The following is a 16,991-nucleotide window of genomic DNA, read 5'->3' as shown; positions in this document are numbered from 1 at the left end:
AAGGCCAAAATGTTTCCCATCACCCACGCCCTGATTTGACTCACCAAGATTTGCAAATCTGCATAACTATATGCTTCATTAAACCAAATTCAAGAGTCAACAAATTCACTTCTTAGTAAATGAGGCTGTTGAGTTATTATATATTCACAGCTTTAAATATTCACATTGCAAGTGAATTCCCAAATACCCACCTGTTACAGCAATGTTATCACTGAATAACTAGAATTAATTATTTTAGAGATGATGATAATGAAGCCAAAGAATTTATCCAAATTGAATTAACATTACCTTCATGTTCTTCCATGAAGAAAGGGCTGAAACTTTAGATCAATAATGATTTAATTTTACTCTGAAATCTTTGGGGGACATTCAGTTCTTCTAAGCACAATAATTAGATGAACCGCTGGATCTTTGCTATGATGAAGCAATATCTATATCAACTTTCTTTTTACCTTTTACCCAACACAGAAGTCCATATAATACAGGTTTTTTATGAGCAAACCCTTACACACTGATTGATCTTAAAAATACTTTAGCTAGTCTTTACTATTCTTTCTGTGTACTCTCCCTGAATTAAACTAACGTGGGAATCGTCCTATTTTGTGGGAAGGCAATCCTCCCAACAGAATTAGAAACTTTTGAGAAATACCTACCCATCATATGTCAGCTGTTAGCCTCACATTCACACTGAAAAGAGTTACACACGTTTTTATGAGACAGAAAATATTTAGTTAGAATATATGTATTTATTACAAATTTCATTCATATTTTTGTATACAAATATTATTTGAAGGGCTTGAGAAATGCCATTAAATGCTAAATGAAAAAGGCTAGCTACAAAATTAATAGACACATGCTCTCAAATACATATAAATATTTTTTAAAGGTGATGTTCTAAAATAGGATTATTGACTCTAGGTGATATAATTTTTTCTTAATTTTTCTGTATTATTTTTATAATCATGAAAAAAAAAATGAAGCTTACTTTTTTCAATAGCACTACCCAATGTTACCTCACTTATTCCACTAAACCCAAACTACAGTGTTGAAGATACAAGTTTATGGTGAAATGCCAGGGTTTTCCTCTGGGTACAAAAGGAACCCAGTAAAAATGCTATCATCCTCAGCACTGACATACACCCCATTCCAATCTTTTGAAACTTCTAGCCAGACTTGGTCCCCTGCTTTTAATTTCAAGATGATGAGGAGAGAGGCCTGGTCTATTTCATGACCATAGAGCGTTTCTCTGGACTTGAACTGCTTCCTATTCCAGGCCACCAGGCTGATCTGAGCAGGTCGGCCCCTCACGGTGACGTGGTAGGAAAAAACATATGCCCCAGGAATACTACAGTTAAATTTCCCAGTGACAGGGCTGTAGTTCCCTTGGTCGTTATAGAGAACCTTGTCAAACTTGATAGGGGCATTTGGAGGGGGGAAAGGCTTGGATAAAGCAGCACTGAAAGCTGACTGTGGGACTCTGGCCATCTCCCCCTTGGAGCCCTTGAGGCCCCGAGAGCCCTTCTTCCCAATAGACCCTCGGACCCCTTTGCTCCCAAGTTCACCCTTTGGCCCTGCAGGTCCCACAAGACCAGGAGGACCCAACTCTCCCTTTTCTCCTTTAACTCCTGGATCACCTTGGGGCCCAGGGGGCCCAGGCAGCCCGTCTGAACCACTTTTCCCTTCCATTCCAATATCTCCTTTGCTACCTTTTTCTCCTTTCATGCCCTCCTCGCCTTTTTCTCCTTTTCCCCCCCTCTCCCCAGAATCTCCACAGTAGCCCTTATCCCCCATCTCCCCCTTGTCTCCCTTGGCCCCAGGCTCTCCATTCAAGCCTGGTGCACCCACAGCCCCTCGGTCTCCTTTATCTCCTTTGGTACCATTGGCACACGTGTCCCCCTTCGAGCCTTTTTGTCCTTTCACTCCTGCCAGGCCAATATTTCCTCTATCCCCCTTAGGACCAAGTCCACCTGAAATGGAAAAATTAAAATAATGGTTAAGGCTCACATATGGTATGAGCAGTATGCTATTATCAGAGAGCTCACAAAATGAAACAAAACCTCTTAACTGGAGCTGGAAACCTGCTTCTTGCCTGAGCAATGGCCATGCAGAGCAGACTCTTACACTGAGCCATTCAAATCAAGAGACTCCCTCATAAAGGAAAGAGTTAATGTTACTGAGAAGTAACAGCTTATATTTAGATCTTATATATCTAGTTTGTCTGTTTGTTTGTTTGACTTTTAAGATAATGAATATTAGAACTATAGTTGCCCGTTGTGTTCCATTATACTTTGCATTTTGGCCCAACCGAGCTATTCTCCTAAATCTCCATATTGTCCATCCAAACCCAAAATCTTACAGGCAAAAAATCTGCAACCCAGGAAGATTTAGAGATCTTTTTCCCAAGGACAGCGAGAAAGAGGTGCAGAGTTCAGATACTTTTACCATTTCCAGATTCCTACACCAGTGCTGATAACACTCCATCCAATCAGTACACTAAATTATTAGAAGATTATTACTAATTGATATTTCCATCTTACCTCCCTGATAACTTTAAATACAAACAGGAAGAAAATTAAGGGCCATACTGCACATGTGACTACACACAGTAGATATACTTTATACACTACCTGGTACTCCAGGTTTTCCTGGGTATCCTGGAACTCCATTTGTTCCTCGCTCCCCACGTTCTCCCTTAAGTCCTAAAATGATACCAAGATTAACTTTTTTCTAACTATATTAGCTATGATATAACAAACACCCATTTCACAACTGTGTCACATTCTAATGCTTCCTTTACCAAAATGTGTAAAGGTAAAACAATATGGAAAAAGAATTTATTGAGCAACATTAGGAATATTTTATTCCAATTGATGGTGAACCATTTAAAGTATATTTGGAGGTAGTGCCAAATCTCTTCAAACAGATTTCAGCTTTTCCCTCAGCATTCTTGTAGCTCTTCAAATCTCTTACAAAACCTATGACATTCTGCCTTACATTATGTATGTCTGTGTTTGTGCTCTTCTTATTACGAATTCTGAATGACAGTTAAAAGGTCCTCTTTTTTTATATCCCTCACAGTGTGTGAGAGATCGTACCGTGCACCATATAAGCTAAAACACAGAGCACAACACTCTGCAGTCAGCTAAAACTATTCATGATAAAAACCCACACAGGGGGCTTCCCTGGTGGCGCAGTGGTTGAGAATCCGCCTGTCGATGCAGGGGACACGGGTTCGTGCCCCGGTCCGGGAAGATCCCACATGCTGCGGAGCGGCTGGGCCCGTGAGCCATGGCCGTTGAGCCTGCGTGTCCGGAGCCTGTGCTCCGCGACGGGAGAGGCCGCAGCAGTGGGAGGCCCGTGTACCGAAAAAAAAAAAAAAAAAAAAAACCCACACAGGATAAAAAATATTGTCCTTGATATACATAAAGCACCAAGGAAAAGCTAATTTTCATTTTGTTTGGAATTTTTTTCATACACTCTTTGGGCAATTATAAAGCTATGAAAATTCATGTTTGAAAAAATAAAAATATCTGGGCTTTTAGATATTTGCAATATTACCACAAAATGGACTTTTATACTGGGCCTGGCCAAAGGCCCATCCTGTTACAGTGCAGCCACTCTAGATTTATTTTAATTGTAACTAATAATAGCAAAAATAACAGTAACAATAATAGCTAACTCTCATTGAGCACTTACTTTGCACCAGGTAATGTTCCAAGCTCTTAACATGAATTTTTAAATTTCAAACTTTTAGTTTAATATTAATTTTTATTTGATAATAAAACAGCCTCTCATATAACAGGGAGGCTCACATAACAGAGCACATTTCATCAATTGGAATATTTTTCATTTACAAAAGTTTGTAGCATCTCCCATCAAGAAAGGTAGAGCACATATTTTTGTTACCACTTTCATCACAAAAGCAACTGAGGTATGAAAAAGTTTAGCAATCTGTACAGAGTCAAACATAACTGTATATAATATTGGTTGGCATCAACTTACCAGCCATATTATTTATGATATAACCAACATATTTTGTTTCATTTTTTCCAGGGAAAAAGAAACCCTAAGTCAAATTAAAAGTCATGAGAAGAGGGGGCTTTTCAAGATGGTGGAGGAGTAGGAGGACATGGAGTTCATCTCTCTCCACAAATGCATCAAGAATACATCTACAGGGCTTCCCTGGTGGCGCAGTGGTTGAGGGTCCACCTGCTGATGCAGGGGACGTGGGTTCGTGCCCCGGTCCGGGAAGATCCCACATGCCGCAGAGCAGCTGGGCCCATGAGCCATGGCTGCTGAGCCTGCGCGTCCGGAGCCTGTGCTCCACAGCAGGAGAGGCCACAACAGTGAGAGGCCCGTGTACCATGAAAAAAAAAAAAAGAATACATCTACAGATGAAACAATTCTCACAGAACACGGGCTGAACACTAGTAGAAGACCTTGGACACCAGAAAGGACAATAAAGATGCCTGCATAACCAGGCAAGATGAAAGAAAGGGAGAAAGAAGAGGAGAGGAAATGGGATGGAACCTGCTCCCCAGTTGGGGAGCTGAAGCAGAAGAGAGGTTCCCACATCTGGGGAAGCCCCCTCACCGACAGAGAAATTGGTTGGGACAGAAGGGAAGCACCTGAGGCTGACAGAGGAGGGTGGAACGGCCAGTCTGTGGCAGAGAGCACAAAGTGAGACCTACACAGACAGTCCATGCAACAGCACTGCATGCCCCACACTGGGACGTGTGTCCACTGGTGCGCACGGTGGTGGGAGCTGGAGCGTGGGGACTGGAGTACAAACCCAGAAGGAGTACTATTGTTGGCTGCAAGGAGACAGCCGATGGGGATGGGAGGGAGGAAATATGCAACTGGGAATGCCTGTAGAGGAAACCTGGACTGCCATGGAAGCAAGGCACCACTGCTGAGTGACATGCAGGGGATGGAGCCACCGCTGCAGCCTCTCTCCCCACGCACCAGCCCCTGCCCATCCCCGCAGGTGCTAGGAGAGGGCCCTGACAGGGCTGGCCCTCGCACACCTGCCACTGGGCACTAGAAAATGCTCACACTAGGCCAGATCTCTTGTGCCTGTGGCTGCCACTTCCCTGCACATCTGTCACCACTGGAGCTCCTGCGACCCAGGCAGCCATGCCACCTCCATGCCATGTCCTCATGGGGCAGGCCCAAGTGCTCCAGGGCAGCCTAGGGAGCAGAATCCTGTGGGTGGCCCACATGCAGAAGTGGGGCTAAAATCACAGCTGAACCCCAGGGGCAGGGTGACTAAGGAAGAGGAACAAAAATCTTTCCATCAGTTGCACAAGCTACATATTAAGGCCCTGTGATCAGCTTAGTAGACCCTGCATCTATGGATCTGAATGGACAATGAGTGTTCCCACAAATGAAACTGGTCTAGCTCTGGCAGCTGTGGACTTTGGGGGCAAGCACACACATGAGCTGGGCCAGATCAGAGTCTGACCTGTCCTCACAGTGCCCACAGCAGGTCGAGAGACCAACCTAGAGGCACTGGAGGGCCTACTGGGGAGGTGGAGGTGGGCTGTGGCTCAGAGCAGGGGCTAGCACAATGACAGCTGAGACCCCAGGAAAATATTATTATTACTATTATTATTATTATGTTTTGATTTGTTCTGTTGCTGGCTTTGTTTTTTGTAATTATTATTCTTTATTTTTATTTAGTAGTTTGGGGGGTTTTAGGTTTGTTTGGTTTTTCTCTGTTTTCTTTTCTTCCTTTTTATAATTTTGTTAATTTTTTTGTTTTTATTTTTCATTGTTCTGTTTTTTTCCTTTTCTTTGTTCTATTTTGTTTTTATCTTTTTTTCCCTCTTTCTGTTTTTTCTTTTTATCCTTTTTTTAATTGTTTTTGTGTGTCTGCTTTTGTTTGCTTTATTCTTCAGTTTGCATTCTGTTTAAGTTTTGTTTTTTGTTTTCTGTTTGTGTTAGTTTTGTTTTTAATTGTTTGATTTCATTTTGGGGTTCTGTTTGCCTGGTTGTTCTCTTGGGTTTTGTTTTCTTTGGTTTTGTTTTTGTTTCTTTTTGTGTGTGCATGAGTTTGTTTTCATTTTTGTTTGGTTGGTTTTGCTTTTACCATTTGTCTGGAGTTTTGTTTGTTTTTTGGTTTTATTGCTGTTGTTGCTATTTGTTTCTGTATTTGCTATTTCTCTTGGGTTTTGTTTCTCTTTTTATTTTCCTTTGTTTTATCCCCCCACCCCTTTTTTTCCCTTTATTGCTGTGATGTGTGGCTTGTGGGGTCTTGGTTCCCCAGCCAGGGGTCAGGCCGGAGCCTCGGGGAAGGGAGCACTGAGTCCAGGATGCTGGAATGCCAGAGAATTCCTGACCCCAAGGAATGTTAATTGATGAGACCTCTCACAGTGGTCTGCATCTTGAATACAAGACATGGCTCTACCTAACTGCCTGCAGGCTTTAGTGCTGGATGCCTCACAGCAAACAACAAGCAAGACAGGAACACAAAACTACCTCCTATCAGCAGACAGGCTGCCTAAAGTTGTGCTAAGCTCACAGACACCCCAAAACACACCACCTGACATGGCCCTGCTCATCAGAGGGACAAGATCCAGCTCCACCCATGAGAACACAGGCACCAGTCCCTCCCACCAGGAAGCCTACACAAGCCACTGGACCAACCTCACCCACCAAGGGCAGACACAAGAAGCAAGAGGAACTATGACACTTCAGTCTGTGGAAAGAAGACCTCAAACACAGTAAGTTAGACAAAATGAGAAGACTGAGAAATACGTTGCAGAAGAAGGAGCAAGGTAAAAACCCACAAGACCAAATAAATGAAGAGGAAATAGGCAGTCTACCTGGAAAAGAATTCAGAGTAATAACAGTAAAGATGATCCAATTCTGTTAAACAGAAATGTTTAACAAGGACCTAGAAGAACTAAAGAACAAACAAACTGTGATGAGCAACACAATAACTGAAATTAAAAATAAACTCAAAGGAATCAATAGCAGAATTACTGAGGAAGAAGAACAGATAAGTGACCTGGAAGATAGGATGGTGGAAATAACTGCCATGGAGCAAAATAAAGAAAAAAGAATGAAAAGAAATGAGGACAGTCTCAGAGACCTCTGGGACAACATTAAAGGCACCAATGTTCAAATTATAGGGATCTCAGAAGAAATAGAGAAAGAGAAAGTGTCTGAGAAAATATTTGAAGAGATTATAGTAAAAAACTTCTCTAACATGGGAAAGGAAATAGTCAATCAAGTCCAGGAAGCACAGACAGTCCCATACAGGATAAATCCAAGGAGAAACAGGCTGAGACACATATCAAGCAAACTAACAAAAATTAAACACAAAGAAAAAATACTAAAAGCAGCAAGGGAAAAGCAACAAATAACATACAAGGGAATTCCCATAAGGTTATCAGCTGATTTTTCAGCAGAAACTCTGCAGGCCAGAAGGGAGTGACAGGATATATTTAAAGTGATAAAAAGGGTAAAATCTACAACCAAGATTACTCTACCTGGCAAGGATCTCATTCAGATTTGATGGAGAAATCAAAAGCTCTACAGAAAAGCAAAGCTAACAGAATTCAGCACCACAAAACCAGCTTTACAACAAATGCTAAATGAACTTTTCTAGGCAGGAAGCACAAGAGAAGAAAAAGACCTACAAAAACAAACCCCCCAAAATTAAGAAAATGGTAATAGGAACATACATACTGATAATTACCTTAAATGTAAATGGATTAAATGCTCCAACCAAAAGACACAGATTGGCTGAATGCATACAAAAATAAGACCCATGTATATGCTGTCTACAAGAGACCAACTTCAGACCTAGGGACACATACAGATTGAAAGTAAGAGGATGGAGAAAGATATTCCATGCAAATGGAAATCAAAAGAAAGCTGCAGTAGAAATACTCATATCAGACAAAACAGACTTTAAAATAAAGACTATTATAAGAGACAAAGAAGGACACTACATAATGATCAAGGGATCAATCCAAGAAGATATAACAAGAGTAAATATTTATGCACCCAACATAGGAGCACCTCTATACATAAGGCAAATGCTAACAGCCAAAAAAGAGGAAATTGACAGTAACACAATAATAGTGGGGACTTTAACACTCCACTTATATCAATGGATAGATATCCAGACAGAAAATTAATAAGGTAACACAAGCTTTAAATGACACATTAGACCAGCTAGACTTAGTTGATATTTATAGGACATTCCATCCAAAAGCAGCAGAATACACTTTATTCTCAAGTGTATGTGGAACATTCTCCAGGATAGATCACATCTTGGATCACAAATCAAGCCTCGGTAAATTTAAGAAAATTGAAATCATATCAAGCATCTTTTTTGACCACAAGGCTATGAGATTAGAAATCAATTACAGGGAAAAAAAAACAGTAAAAAACACAAACACTTGGAGGGAAAACAATATGCTACTAAACAACCAAGAGATCACTGAAGAAATCAAAGAGGAAATCATAAAACACCAAGAGGGGGCTCCTGGTGGCACAGTGGTTAAGAATCCATCTGCCAATGCAGGGGACACAGGTTCAAGCCCTGGTCTGGGAAGATCTCACATGCCACAGAGCAACTAAGCCCATGCACCACAACTACTGAGCCTGCATGCTACAGCCCACGAGCCACAACTACTGAGACTGTGTGCCACAACTACTGAAGCCCACGCACCTAGAGCCACAACAAGAGAAGCCACCACAATGAGAAGCCCGTGTACTGCAATGAAGAGTAGCCCCTGCTCGCCACAACTAGAGAAAGCCTGCATGCAGCAGTGAAGACCCAACACAGCCAAAAATAAATAAATAAAAAATTAAAATACCTAGAAACAAATGACAATAAAAACACGATGAACCAAAACCTATGAGAGGCAGCAAAAGCAGTTCTAAGAGGGAAGTTTAAAGTAATACAATCCTACCTCAAGAAACAAGAAAAATCTCAAATAAACAACCTAACCTTACACTTAAAGCAACTAGAGAAAGAAGAAGTTAGTAGAAGGAAATAAATGAAATAGAAACAAAGAAAACAACAGCAAAGATCAATGAAACTAAAAGATGGTTCTTTGAGAAGATAAACCAAATTGATAAAACTTTAGGCAGACTCATCAAGAAAAAAAGGGAGAGGGCTCAAATCAATAAAATTAGAAATTGAAAAGGACGAGTTACAACTGACATTGCAGAAATACAAAGGATCATAAGAGATCCTTTGTAAGCAACTCTATGCCAATAAAATGGACAACTTGGAAGAAACGGACAAATTCTTAGAAAGGCATAACCTTCCAAGACTGAACCAAGAAGAAATAGAAAACATAAACAGACCAATCACAAGTAATGAAATTGAAACTGTGATTAAAAATCTTCCAACAAACAAAAGTCCAAGACCAGATGACTTCACAGGCGAATTCTATCAAATTTTAGAGAAGAGCTAACACCTATCCTTCTCAAACTCTTCCCAAAAATTGCAGAGGGAGGAACACTCCCAAACTCATTCTATGAGGCCACCACCACCATGATATCAAAACCAGACAAAGATATCACACAAAAAAAGAAAATTACAGGCCAATATCACTGATGAACATAAACGCAAAAATCCTCAACAAAATACTAGCAAACCGAATCCAACAACACATTAAAAGGACCACACACCACGATCAAGTAGGATTTATCCCAGGGATGCAAGGATTCTTAAATACATGCAAATCAATCAATGTGATATACCATATTAACAAATTGAAGGACAAAAACCATATGACCATCTCAAGAGATGTATAAAGAGCTTTTGACAAAATTCAACACCCATTTAAGATAAAAAAAAAAACTCTCCAGAATGTAGGCATAGAGGGAACTTACCTCAACACAATAAAGGCCATATATGAAAAACTCACATCGAGCATTATTCTCAATGGTGAAAAACTGAAAGCATTTCCTCTAAGATCAGGAACAAGACAAGGGTGCCCACTCTCGCCACTATTATACAACATAGTTTTGGAAGTCCTAGCCACAGCAATCAGAGAAGAAAAAGAAATAAAAGGAATACAAACTGGAAAAGAATATGTAAAACTGTAACTGTTTGCAGATTACATGATAATATACATAGAGAATCCTAAAGATGTCACTAGAAAACTACTAGAGCTAATCAATGAATTTAGTAAAGTTGCACGATACAAAATTAATACACAGAAATCTCTTGCATTCCTATACACTAACAATGAAAGATCAGAAAGAGAAATTAAGGAAACGATTTCATTCACCATTGCAAAAAAATGAATAAAATATCTAGGAATAAACCTACCTAAGGAGGCAAAAGACCTGTACTCAGAAAACTATAAGATACTGATGAAAGAAATAAAAAAAGACACAAACAGATGGAGAGATATACCATGTTCTTGAATTGGAAGAATCAATATTGTGAAAATGACTATAATACCCAAAGCAATCTACAGATTCAATGCCAATCCCTATCAAATTACCAATGGCGTTTTTCACAGAACTAGAACAAAAATTTTTTACAATTTGTATGGAAACACAAAAGACCCCAAAGCCAAAGCTATCTTGAGAAAGAAAAAAGGAGTTGGAGGAATAAGGCTCCCTGACTTCAGACTATACTACAAAGCTACAGTAATCAAGACAGTATGGTACTGGCACAAAAACAGAAAGATAGCTCAATGGAACAGGATAGAAAGCCCAGAGATAAACCCATGCACCTACAGTCACCTTATTTTTGATAAAGGAGGCAAGAATATACAGTGGAGAAAAGACAGTCTCTTCAATAAGTGGTGCTGGGAAAACTGGACAGCTACATGTAAAAGAATGAAATTAGAACACTCCCTAACACCATACACAAAAATAAACTCAAAATGGATCAAAGATCTAAATGTAAGGCCAGACACTATAAAACTCTTAGATGAAAACATAGGCAGAACATTCAATGACATAAATCACAGAAAGATCCTTTTCGACCCACCTCTTAGAGAAATGGAGATAAAAACAAAAATAAACAAATGGGAAGGACCTAATGAAACTTCAAAGCTTTTGTACAGCAAAGGAAACCATAAACAAGACGAAAAGACAACCCTCAGAATGGGAGAAAATATTTGCAAATGAAGCAACTGACAAAGGATTAACCTCCAAAATATACAAGCAACCCATGCAGCTCAATATGAAAAAAAATACAACCCAATCCAAAAATGGGCAGAAGACCTAAACAGACATTTCTCCAAAGAAGACATACAGATTGCCAACAAACATATGAAAGGATGCTCAACATCAGTAATTATTAGAGAAATGCAAATCAAAACTACAAAAAGGTATCACCTCACACCAGTCAGAATGGCCATCATCAAAAAATCTACAAACAATAAATGCTGGAGAGGATGTGGAGAAAAGGGAACCCTCTTGCACTGTTGATGGGAATGTAAATTGATAAAACCACTATGGAGAACAGTATGGAGGTTCCTTAAGAAACTAAAAGTAGAACTGCCATATGACCCAGCAATCCCACTACTGGGCATACACCGAGAGAAACCACAATGCAAAAAGACACATGACATGCACCCCAATGTTCACTGCAGCACTATTTACAATAGGCAGGACATAAAAGCAACCTAAATGTCCATCAACAGAGGAATGGATAAAAAAGATGTGGTACATATATATAATGGAATATTACTCAGCCATAAAAAGGAATGAAACTGGGTCATTTGTAAAGACGTGGATGGACCTAGAGACTGTCATACAGAGTGAAGTAAGGCAGAAAGAGAAAAACAAATATCGTATATTATCCCATATATGTGGATTCTTAAAAAATGGTATAGATTATCTTATTTGCAAAGCAGAAATAGAGACACAGACGTAGAGAATAAACGTATGGATACCAAAGGGGAAAAGGGTGTGGGTAGGATGAATTGTGAGATAGGGATTGACATATATACACTATTGATACTATATATAAAATAGATAACTAATGAGAATGTACTGTAAAGCACAGGGAACTCTACTCAGTGCTCTGTGGTGACCTAAATGGGAAGGAAATCCAAAACTGAGGGCATATATGTATATGTATAGCTGATTCACTTTACGGCAACTATATCCCAATAAAAATTTTTCAAAGAAGAAACCAAAATAATTTTTTTAGTTTCTTAATCTCTTTTATTTTATTTTTAATTGAAGTATAGTTGATTTACAATGTTGTGTAAGAAACCAGAATATTATCAGAGTCCCAGAAGACTCTAATGTGTCCCCTTTTTGTCACAGCCTAATCTTTGAGAGTAACTACAGTTGACTTTTAGCATCATAGACTTTAGGGGGTTTGTACTAACCATTATATAATTGAAGTTGTAGAGTATATAATCTTTTGTGTCTGAATTCTTTCACTCAACATTATATTTGTAAAATTGATTTATACTGTTGCATATAGTTGTTTGTTGGTTCTCATTATCATTGTATAAATATGCCAGTATTTAATAATCTACTATAAAGAATTTATTAATTTTACAATAAAAGCACAATGGCTGTAAATAAATAAATAAATACATAAATAAAAGTCATGAAAAGCAATTCAGCCAAATTTCATAAGACTAGCTAGAGAAATCCCACCATAAGCTGCTCAACTGAGTTTTCTAAGTAGCTTGCTCCTCTTTATCATTCCATTTAAAACTTAAAATTTGGAAATTAGGGCTTCCCTGGTGGCGCAGTGGTTAAGAGTCCACCTGCCGATGCAGGAGACACGGGTTCGTGCCCTGGTCCGGGAAGATCCCACATGCCGCGGAGTGGCTGGGCCCGTGAGCCATGGCCGCTGAGCCTGCGCGTCCGGAGCCTGTGCTCCGCAACGGAAGAGGCCACAACAGTGAGAGGCCCGCGTACCGCAAAAAAAAAAAAAAAAAAAATTGGAAATTAACCCATAGGCCATCGGGAGAACATCTGTATACCTTTGAAGAGAACATAACTATGAATGGAAGTGAAGGAATAATTCTATTCCCAGTCCTTGTCAATATTCATATCCTGACCTTCACTGCACAGTTATTCTGATTCTCGAGTTCATTTAAAGAGTTTAACTGCTTATAATGAATTTACTCAATCAGATAATGATTGAGTAAAAACTACAGTCATTCTACTCATTTATTTTTTTAACTTTAAGTCTTAAACAAGAGTCCAAGTTAAGTTGAAGTAAAAGGAAAACACAGTTGTCACTTTATAGAGACTGGTTAAATGATTTTATACTTTTGATCCTTCATCAAGGCATATTCTTAAGAACCCCATTTTATAATACTTCCCTGTTTTTTTCTTCTACTTCCAGAAGTCTAACTTTCAAAATGTATGAAACACTGGGGAGGTTCATCACTCATCTTTATTTCACAGGGCCTTCTGCTAACATAATTCAGCCACAAAAGGATTAAATGCTTCCAAGAATGAAAATCGCATAACTGACAAGTGTGTAGTGGCTCTCTCTTACCTTAGCATCTTTTTTGAGTAATTACTTCACTGAATGTTCTACCAGAAATGAGTTAGGCGGTTCCTGAGCCATGCAGAGGGTGATGTATAGATGATATTATGTCTTTTGACACGTGACACTAAGGCTAAAACATTTAACTTGACGGATATATAGTATTTCTACAGGCTGGTGGTATTCCCTGAGGAATTTCTAAATGTCCCAGTGAATCTATAACCTTCCCTCAATACCTTGAAGCACTTATAGAACCAGGGATTTCCCAGAGCAGAGCACCCTCTTTGCTGATACATCTATGGAATTACAGAATTTCTGAGCTGGAAAAGATCTAGGAAAGGCCCCATAATGACAAATCTTCCTTAAACAGAGTATAAATAAATATCTAGTCTAGTCCTCTCAATTTCCAGATGAGGTAAAGTGACGGGTCCAGGGTCACTGCAAATAGCTTGACTTCTTCCATTTTAATTCAGTTCTCTTCCCACCGTTGACACTGCCCCTGATTTGAGAGTAAGCCAAAGGATATGTCATACTCTCCTTAGTAGGTAGTCTATCCATCTATATGGAATATTCTAGAGGATTGCCTGCTCTGATTAGTTTTGTGTAGTATGAGATTAATTTGCATCATAAAGAAGAACTCAAACAGGAGTATATAGGAAAGGACCCTTTCCCAGAGTCTATGCCCTGTGGCTCCCAGTCACTGAGTCAGCCAGGTGGACTATAAGAAACAGAAAAGGTATGTGTGTGGGGGCGAGTATATTACCAGGCAAGTTTTAAATTTCTCAGTTGGCTATTTATAAAGTTAACATTTTTATATCAAATATAACTCACAATATGCTTTACCAAGTTTTTACATTTTAAAAAATAGATCTACCTGTAAGAATCTGGTATTTACTTAACAAGCTGCTCTTCTTAAAAATGATGCAGAACATCTCTTGAGTTCTGACATGAAATGGATATAATTACCTACCCTTCTCTCCTTTCTGGCCTTTTGGACCTTGGGGTCCAGTGACTCCTGGTGGCCCTAGGATCCCCATATCACCAGCTTCTCCCTTAAAACCTGGAAATGAGATTGAAAAACCATCAGGGTAGAAAAATTCTCTTTTGAAATTCATTACTTCCCAAAAAATCAGTCATTTTATTGAGGCCAATGACTGTCAGTGTCCTAATGATAAAATCTGGGTGAGAATAAACTATTACAGAGTTCTAAGGACAATATTTTTGTCTGATTTACAATTTTTCACTACCTGAATAGATAAATTGAGCCCATTAGTACTTGTCACTGAATTCATGGCAGTGATCAAATGATTCAGAGAAGCAGTACTATATCAAACAACAAGAAAAGATGATTATCTGACTCTTAACCTCATGTGGACCACACTTTCAAATTGGAAGTAAAACCACAATACCTAGCACTTTTGGTTTTCCCATTCCTTCACTTATATACTCATTCAGGAAAAATTGCTGAGCCCCCCTACACACCAAGCATCCTGATAGGTGTCAGGAATCAGCCATCAACATTCCAGCAGTCCCTTCCCTCATGGAGCTGAGAGTCCATGAAAGATAAACATGAACAAATAACCACACAAATAAATAGAAACGGCCACACTGTTGTTAGTTATGTAAAGAAAAGAGAAAGTTCCTATTGTAGATGGTGGTTTAAAAAAACACTGGTTTATGGGATCAGAGGATACCTCCTGGAAAAAAATGTCATTAAGCTAAGACCCAATGAACAAATTAGAAATTTCTGAGACAAAGAAAAAAAAAAAAAACATGGATGAGTATTTCAGGAAACACAAGAGTAGAAAAGACCATGGTGTTTTTAAGAAACTGAAAGAAGAGCACCATGGGCGGAGCTAGCGATCAGGGTAAAAGAGACTGAGGGGCAGGCGAGACCTCACTGGTGTCCTCGCTCATCCCAGCAGCCCAGGTCCCTTCCACTTACCTGGGCCACACAGACACCCAAGCCTAGGACAGTTATCGTTCCTGCAACCCCAGTCCTGTTCAAGCTTGATTGGAATAATTTATGGCCAGGTTCTTTGAAAGTTAACCATATAAATAAGTACACTCAATTAAATTGTAATCTTTCATCTTAATTATTATAATTAAGTTGATGGGATGGAGAAAATTATTTTCAATCTGTTGAATTTCCTCTTTGAAAGAACGCTGTATTTGTTTAGATGAAAAGCTTTAATAAATTGCATGCAATGGAGGTTAAGGCTGAAGGCAAGCTTAAGAAGCCAAAGTGGTGGTTAAGCTCTTCTGTCTAAAAAAGAAGGAAGAGCAGAGAGGAAAGGAATGGAGAACAAAGAGCAGGGGAGGCAGAAGCAAGCAAAATGATCAATTACAGTTCACTGTGCAGTGACCCCCCTTCCTCACGACCCCCAAATGCCCAATGTGGTTATGAGGGAAACGCACAGGGAGCACACAGCAACTGCCTGCAAGGGCACAAGGGGCAGGCAGGCTGCCCCTTCCATCTAGGCAAGGTGTACATCTTGGTTAGTTTAGTGTAAATATCGGAAGCCTGGACCTAATGGAAGAGCTGGGGCTGGAGGGTGCACAAACCGAGTTTGACACCAGGTTCTATACTCTCAGGTGCTATAACCTCTAGAATTACCTGAAACTCTCTGAAACGCAATTAAATTATGCACTGAAATGTAATAATATTTTAATCATCTTCTACAAAGATGAGAAACAACATAAAGTGCTTAACATTTCTTGGCACATAGTAGGTAGCTATTATATAACTGAATTAATGAGAGAAGCTGGAGATAAAATTTCAAATGGAATTTTACCTTTACAAGCTATTAGATAGAGCTGAGCTGTATACTTCAAAACACTTTCATTCAGAAACTCTGTAACATTAGGCTCATAACTTTTAAAGTCTACATTTATTATTCACATTACAGTAGATAACACAAATGTGATGTATGTACTATGTGTGTTAATTAATGTATGTAATAAGCTGAGCTCTAAGAACAGTGCAGCTAAATCCACCACTGGGTAAGACAAAAGCCCTGATGCTATGACTTATAAGACAGTTTAGCAACCAGCTGTGTTTACATGACCCCCTCCCGCTCCCCGCTAGCAGCTTGCCAGACATGATACTAAGAGAAACCCTGGTAAATATAATTTTCTCAGTCTCATTAGATCTCCGGTAATGTTTTGGCAAGCCTGAAATCTTGGTTCCCCAGACCCCTGCCCAGCTTCTTTCCCATTCAATACCACCTCCACATAAACACTGATCACATTTCCCAAAAGCTTCCTGAAATGGGATGAAATGAATGAAAAGCTTAATGAGGATGCAGAATTCCTGATTTTATAACTTGAAATTCTTCAGGCAAGACACAACAAATATTTATATGTAATTCTTTCAGGGAATAGTGGATTTGAAATTGACATTCTGATCTCACTTTTTCCTTGAATTCTCTGCTGTAGGACATGTGAAAGCTGAACTGTATTACAATAAAAGTGAGAGTATATTCATACTGTATACATGAAAGACATCTGAAATTTTGAAATATTTAACCATGACGTT

At 39.3% G+C, this 16,991-nt stretch overlaps 1 protein-coding gene across 1 annotated transcript in view; it reads right to left on the bottom strand.

Annotated features, from left to right (window-relative positions):
* Window positions 1–956: 956 nt before the first annotated feature.
* Window positions 957–16,991, bottom strand: part of OTOL1 (otolin 1) — a 32,933-nt gene continuing 16,898 nt past the window's right edge. The window contains exons 3-5 of the mRNA XM_024763626.1: window positions 14,424–14,513; window positions 2,628–2,699; window positions 957–1,967 (exon numbers count right to left, since the gene is read on the bottom strand). Of these exons, the coding sequence (XP_024619394.1) occupies window positions 1,060–1,967; window positions 2,628–2,699; window positions 14,424–14,513 (1,070 nt within the window). The 3' untranslated portion in view covers window positions 957–1,059. The remainder of the gene's footprint in view (window positions 1,968–2,627; window positions 2,700–14,423; window positions 14,514–16,991) is intronic.

This window comes from Neophocaena asiaeorientalis, unplaced genomic scaffold, assembly GCF_003031525.2.
Source record: "Neophocaena asiaeorientalis asiaeorientalis breed wild unplaced genomic scaffold, Neophocaena_asiaeorientalis_V1.1 scaffold395, whole genome shotgun sequence".
NCBI classification, from domain to species: domain Eukaryota; kingdom Metazoa; phylum Chordata; class Mammalia; order Artiodactyla; family Phocoenidae; genus Neophocaena; species Neophocaena asiaeorientalis.
Note: the sequence above shows the minus strand (reverse complement) of the source record. Positions and strands in the feature narration are given on the sequence as shown.